The sequence below is a fragment of the Salvelinus alpinus genome, chromosome 6, assembly GCF_045679555.1.
Source record: "Salvelinus alpinus chromosome 6, SLU_Salpinus.1, whole genome shotgun sequence".
Classification (NCBI taxonomy): Eukaryota; Metazoa; Chordata; class Actinopteri; order Salmoniformes; family Salmonidae; genus Salvelinus; species Salvelinus alpinus.
Genome location: NC_092091.1, coordinates 95,704,289 through 95,711,788, shown reverse-complemented (window position 1 = coordinate 95,711,788; position 7,500 = coordinate 95,704,289). Strand labels below are relative to the sequence as shown.

General features: G+C 46.6%; 1 protein-coding gene across 1 annotated transcript in view; it reads right to left on the bottom strand.

Moving 5' to 3' along the window:
* Nucleotides 1-7,500, bottom strand: part of LOC139579627 (cGMP-specific 3',5'-cyclic phosphodiesterase-like) — a 52,661-nt gene that overhangs the window by 18,837 nt on the left and 26,324 nt on the right. Inside the window, exons 11-14 of the mRNA XM_071408439.1 lie at nt 6,841-7,025; nt 6,058-6,108; nt 1,508-1,654; nt 433-561 (exon numbers count right to left, since the gene is read on the bottom strand). Coding sequence (XP_071264540.1) covers nt 433-561; nt 1,508-1,654; nt 6,058-6,108; nt 6,841-7,025 — 512 coding nt within the window. The remainder of the gene's footprint in view (nt 1-432; nt 562-1,507; nt 1,655-6,057; nt 6,109-6,840; nt 7,026-7,500) is intronic.

Genomic DNA, 7,500 nt, shown 5'->3' with positions numbered 1-7,500 from the left:
CACTGAGTCCTAACCTCTGACCTCTCACCTGTAACTGGTCTGTAGACATCATCATAGTGAACATACACTGAGCCCTAACCTCTGACCTCTGACCTCGCACCTGTAACTGGTCTGTAGACATCATCATAGTGAACATACACTGAGTCCTAACCTCTGACCTCTCACCTGTAACTGGTCTGTAGACATCATCATAGTGAACATACACTGAGTCCTAACCTCTGACCTCTCACCTGTAACTGGTCTGTAGACATCATCATAGTGAACATACACTGAGCCCTAACCTCTGACCTCTGACCTGTAACTGGTCTGTAGACATCATCATAGGGAACATACACTGAGTCCTAACCTCTGACCTCTGACCTGTAACTGGTCTGTAGACATCATCATAGGGAACATACACTGAGTCCTAACCTCTGACCTCTGACCTCTCACCTGTAACTGGTCTGTAGACATCATCATAGCGAACATACACTGGGCGGTGCTGAGGCCGTGACTCCAGTTGTGATAGGGCACATTGCTACGGTAACCACGCCTTACACTCAGAACCCACTGACAGAGACACTGGGGGGAGGAAAGAAGGGAGAGAGAGAGGGAGAGGGGGAGAGGGGGAGAGGGAGATGGAGAGAGGGGGGAGGGGTGTGGTAAAGTGAGAAGAACAAGAACAGAGTCAAACTCACAGACCAAAGAGTCAAACTCACAGGACCAAAGAGTCAAACTCATGGACCAAAGAGTCAAACTCACAGGACCACAGAGTCAAACTCATGGACCAAAGAGTCAAACTCACAGACCAAAGAGTCAAACTCACAGGACCAAAGAGTCAAACTCAAAGGACCAAAGAGTCAAACTCACAGACCAAAGAGTCAAACTCATGGACGAAAGAGTCAAACTCACAGGACCAAAGAGTCAAACTCACAGGACCAAAGAGTCAAACTCACAGACCAAAGAGTCAAACTCATGGACCAAAGAGTCAAACTCACAGGACCAAAGAGTCAAACTCACAGGACCAAAGAGTCAAACTCACAGGACCAAAGATTCAAACTCACAGGACCAAAGAGTCAAACTCACAGGACCAAAGAGTCAAACTCACAGGACCAAAGATTCAAACTCACAGGACCAAAGAGTCAAACTCATGGACCAAAGAGTCAAACTCACAGGACCACAGAGTCAAACTCACAGACCAAAGAGTCAAACTCACAGACCAAAGAGTCAAACTCACAGGACCAAAGTTACACAATAATAATAACGTTTGTGCACGTGTGTGTGTGTGTGTGTGTGTGTGTGTGTGTGTGTGTGTGTGTGTGTGTCTGTGTGTGTGTGTGTGTGTGTGTGTGTGTGTGTGTGTGTGTGTGTGTGTGTGTGTGTGTGTGTGTGTGTGTGTGTGTGTGTGTGTGTGTGTGTGTGTGTGTGTGTGTGTGTTACCTTGTAGTCGATGTTGAAGTCCTGTACTAGGTTGAGTGTGTGTGTGTGTGTTTGTGTGCGTGTGTGTGTGTGTGTGTGTGTGTGTTACCTTGTAGTCGATGTTAAAGTCCTGCACTAGGTTGAGATCCAGGAACATTCTGACTGTGGCCTGAGCCGTGGAGTCCTCTGATAGGCCGAAATCAGAGAAGCTGAAGTCCAGGATGCGCAGTGATTGGGCAGAGGGGATTTCAGCTTCCTGGTTAGAGACAGGAGGGATTCAAAATCACATACTGTATACACACACACACAGGACACACACACACAGGACACACACACACACACTCACTCTCTCTCTCTCTCTCTCTCTCTCACACACACACAGGACACACACACACAAACACTCTCTCTCTCACACACACACACACACACACACACAAACACTCTCACACACACACTCTCACACACACACACACACACACACACACACACACACACACACACACACACACACACACACACACACACACACACACACACACACACACACACACACACACACACACACACACACACACACACACACACACAGAGAGATACAGTAGTCAGGTATGTGCAGGTATCTGTTAAGAGGTCGTGATGAGGAGTTCTGGGGGGGGGGGGGGGGTCAAGACAGTGGGAAGTTGACCTCTGACCTCTAACGATGGTGGTTAATGTGGTTAATCTCCTGGTCTAATCTGGGTTTAGCTCAGACAGAGGAGAAACACACCTCAGCAACCATTACACTAATCTGACTGACACCGATCATTAGTTTCCACTGGACACATCCATCCCACTGCTGGGGTGGTGGATGGAGGGAGGGAGAGAGAGAGGGAAGGGGGGAGGGAGAGAGAGGGAGGGGGGAGGGGGAGAGAGGGAGGGAGAGCGAGAGGGAAGGGGGGGATATAGAGAGAGAGGGAGGGGGGGAGAGGGGGAAGGGGGAGGGGGAGAGGGGGAGGTGGAAAGGGGGAAGGGGGGAGGAAGAGACAGAGAGAGAGAGGGAGGGGGAGGGGGAGAGGGGGACGGGGGGGAGGGGGAGAGAGAGGGAGGGGGGAGGGGGAGAGAGGGAGGGAGAGAGAGGGGGAAGGGGGGGATTTAGAGAGAGAGGGAGGGGGAGGGGGAGAGGGGGAAGGGGGGGAGGGGGAGAAAGAGACAGAGAGAGAGAGGGAGGGGTAGGGGGAGAGGGGGAAGGGGGGAGGGGGAGAGGGGGGAGGTGGAGAAGGGGGATATAGAGAGGGATGGGTGGATATAGAGAGAGATGGGTAGATATAGAGAGAGATGGGTGGATATAGAGAGAGATGGGTGGATATAGAGAGAGATGGGTGGATAGAGAGAGGGATGGGTGGATATAGAGAGAGATGGGTAGATATAGAGAGAGATGGGTGGATATAGAGAGAGATGGGTGGATATAGAGAGAGATGGGTGGATATAGAGAGAGAGATGGGTGGATATAGAGAGAGATGGGTGGATATAGAGAGAGATGGGTGGATATAGAGAGAGATGGGTGGATATAGAGAGGGCTGGGTGGATATAGAGAGAGATGGGTGGATATATAGAGGGATGGGTGGATATAGAGAGAGATGGGTGGATATAGAGAGAAATGGGTGGATATAGAGAGAGATGGGTGGATATAGAGAGGGATGGGTGGATATAGAGAGAGATGGGTGGATATAGAGAGAGATGGGTGGATATAGAGAGAGATGGGTGGATATAGAGAGAGATGGGTGGATATAGAGAGGGATGGGTGGATATAGAGAGAGATGGGTGGATATAGAGAGAGAGATGGGTGGATATAGAGAGGGATGGGTGGATATATAGAGAGAGATGGGTGGATATAGAGAGAGATGGGTGGATATAGAGAGGGATGGGTGGATATATAGAGAGATGGGTGGATATAGAGAGAGATGGGTGGATATAGAGAGGGATGGGTGGATATAGAGAGAGATGGGTGGATATAGAGAGAGATGGGTGGATATAGAGAGAGATGGGTGGATATAGAGAGAAATGGGTGGATATAGAGAGAGATGGGTGGATATAGAGAGGGATGGGTGGATATAGAGAGAGATGGGTGGATATAGAGAGAGATGGGTGGATATAGAGAGGGATGGGTGGATATAGAGAGAGAGGGATGGGTGGATATAGAGAGGGATGGGTGGATATATAGAGAGAGATGGGTGGATATAGAGAGAGATGGGTGGATATAGAGAGGGATGGGTGGATATATAGAGAGATGGGTGGATATAGAGAGAGATGGGTGGATATAGAGAGAGATGGGTGGATATAGAGAGAGATGGGTGGATATAGAGAGAGATGGGTGGATATAGAGAGAGATGGGTGGATATAGAGAGAGATGGGTGGATATAGAGAGATGGGTGGATAAAGAGAGGGATGGGTGGATATAGAGAGAGATGGGTGGATATAGAGGGAGATGGGTGGATATAGAGGGAGATGGGTGGATATAGAGAGATATGGGTGGATAGAGAGAGATGGGTGGATATAGAGAGAGATGGGTGGATATAGAGAGGGATGGGTGGATATAGAGAGAGATGGGTGGATATAGAGAGAGATGGGTGGATATAGAGAGAGATGGGTGGATATAGAGAGAGATGGGTGGATATAGAGAGAGATGGGTGGATATAGAGAGGGATGGGTGGATATAGAGAGAGATGGGTGGATATAGAGAGAGATGGGTGGATATAGAGAGGGATGGGTGGATATAGAGAGAGATGGGTGGATATAGAGAGAGATGGGTGGATATAGAGAGAGATGGGTGGATATAGAGAGAGATGGGTGGATATAGAGAGAGATGGGTGGATATAGAGAGAGATGGGTGGATATAGAGAGAGATGGGTGGATATAGAGAGAGATGGGTGGATATAGAGAGAGATGGGTGGATATAGAGAGAGATGGGTGGATATAGAGAGGGATGGGTGGATATAGAGAGAGATGGGTGGATATATAGAGAGATGGGTGGATATAGAGAGGGATGGGTGGATATAGAGAGAGATGGGTGGATATAGAGAGAGATGGGTGGATATAGAGAGGGATGGGTGGATATAGAGAGAGATGGGTGGATATAGAGAGAGATGGGTGGATTTAGAGAGGGATGGGTGGATATAGAGAGGGATGGGTGGATATAGAGAGGGATGGGTGGATATAGAGAGAGATGGGTGGATATAGAGAGGGATGGGTGGATATAGAGAGAGATGGGTGGATATAGAGAGAAATGGGTGGATATAGAGAGAGATGGGTGGATATAGAGAGAGATGGGTGGATATAGAGAGAGATGGGTGGATATAGAGAGAGATGGGTGGATATAGAGAGAGATAGAGAGAGGGATGGGTGGATATAGAGAGAGATGGGTGGATATAGAGAGAGATGGGTGGATATAGAGAGAAATGGGTGGATATAGAGAGAGATGGGTGGATATAGAGAGAGATGGGTGGATATAGAGAGAGATGGGTGGATATAGAGAGAGATGGGTGGATATAGAGAGAGATGGGTGGATATAGAGAGAAATGGGTGGATATAGAGAGAGAGATGGGTGGATATAGAGAGAGATGGGTGGATATAGAGAGGGATGGGTGGATATAGAGAGGGATGGGTGGATATAGAGAGAGATGGGTGGATATAGAGAGGGATGGGTGGATATAGAGAGAGATAGAGAGAGGAATGGGTGGATAGAGAGAGCGATAGAGAGGGGCAGTGTTTCATCTAAAGCAGCAGCTTCATCAGATCGTCAGATTATCATCAGATCGTCATAGAAACCTGCAAGGTAACCAGCCAGCTCGTAATCCTGGAAGTGGAGCCCACCTTAGTGATAAATGTATGTAAAAAGTGTTAGCTAAGATACAGTAGCGTTACGCTAGCTAAACATTTTCCATTTATTAATATAGAATTGGCCCGGTGGCGCCATTGATATCAAGAGATAAAATTAAAACGGTTCTCGACTTTCAGATGTAAAGGAAGAAAACATAATTTAATGTTTATGCATTATTATGGAGTAGCATATCCAGTCCCCGGACACATCAGGAAGACCCCCTCTGACCCCGCCGCTGCTGAAATAAATCCTAGGGGAAACACTGAAAAGGGAAGGGAGAGATTGGTAGAGAAAGGGAAAGAGAGATACAGAGGGAGGGAGAGAAAGAGAGACAGAAAGATAGTGGGGTGGAAAGAGAGAGAGAGAGAGAGGGAAGGATAGAGGGAAGGAGAGAGGGAGGGATAGAGGGAGGGAGAGAGGGATGGAGAGAGGGAAGGATAGAGGGAAGGAGAGAGGGAGGGATAGAAGGAGGGATAGAGGGAAGGAGAGAGGGAGGGATAGAGGGAGGGATAGAAGTAGGGATAGAGGGAGGGAGAGAGGGAGGGATAGAGGGAAAGAGAGAGGGAGGGAGGGATAGAGGGAGGGAGAGAGGGAGAAAGAGAGGGAAGGATAGAGGGAAGGAGAGAGGGAGGGATAGAAGGAGGGAGAGAGGGAGGGAGAGAGGGAGGGATAGAGGGAAAGAGAGAGGGAGGGATAGAGGGAGGGAGAGAGGGAGGGATAGAGGGAAGGATAGAGGGAAGGAGAGAGAGGAAAGGATAGAGGGAAGGATAGAGAGACGTGAGGTGTTGGTATCAGAGGTTCACCTGCAAGGCTCTGATTTCCTCTTGAGCTGCGGTAAGGTGGTAGGACAGAACCTTAGGAGAGGACACACACACACACACGTCAACATAGCACATAGACTTAAACACACACACACACACACACACACACACACACACACACACACACACACACACACACACACACACACACACACACACACGTCAACACAAACATGTAAACACATGAAGGAATTGTTGAAATGATTGAGTTTAAATGTATTTGGCTAAGGTGTATGTAAACTTCAGACTTCAACTGTATATATAGTACCAGTCAAAACACTATACTGCAAATGTCTGTATATATATATATATATAGTACCAGTCAAAACACTATACTGCAAATATCTGTATATATATATATATAGTACCTGTCAAAACATATATAGTATATATATATAGTACCTGTCAAAACACTATACTGTAAATATCTGTGTATATATATATATATATATAATATATATATATATATATATATATATATATATAAATATATAAATATATATATATATAAATATTGTACCAGTCAAAACACTATAAAGTAAATATCTGTATATATAGTACACTGTCAAAACATTATACTGTGAATATGTATATATATATAGTACCAGTCAAAACACTATACTGTAATGTCAAATCAAAATATATTTGAGATTCTTCAAAGTAGTGATGTCTTCAATATTATTCTACAATGTAGAAAATAGTAAAAAATAAAGAAAATCCCTTGACTGGTACTATATATATATATACTTCTGTCTCGTCCCCTACCTCCTGGGTGACATCCTGGCTGGCTCGTTGGTACTCTATCCGTTGGACAGTCTGGACGGTCTGCAGGGCCAGGCCGCAGTACACAGCAAAGTCCTCCAGGAGGCGCTCGTCGTAGCGGTGAAACGCCCTGCCCGTCTCCGCCTCGCCAGGGGCCGCGCCCAGTTTGTTCTTCAGCTGGCAGACGGCTGAACAGACAACAACAACAGCAACAGCAACAAACAACAACAGCAACAACAACAGCAACAACAATGACAACCACAACAACAACAGCAACAACAACAACAGCAACAACAATGACAACCACAACAACAACAGCAACAACAACAGCAGCAACAACAATGACAACAACAACAACAGCAACAGCAACAACAACGACAACCACAACAACAACAGCAACAGCAACAGCAACAACAACAGCAACAACAACAGCAGCAACAACAACAGCAACAACAACAGCAGCAACAACAATGACAACCACAACAACAACAGCAACAACAACAGCAGCAACAACAATGACAACAACAACAACAGCAACAGCAACAGCAACAACAACAACAACAGCAACAACAACAACAACAACAACAACAGCAACAACAACAGCAGCAACAACAATGACAACAACAACAACAGCAACAGCAACAACAACAACAACAGCAACAA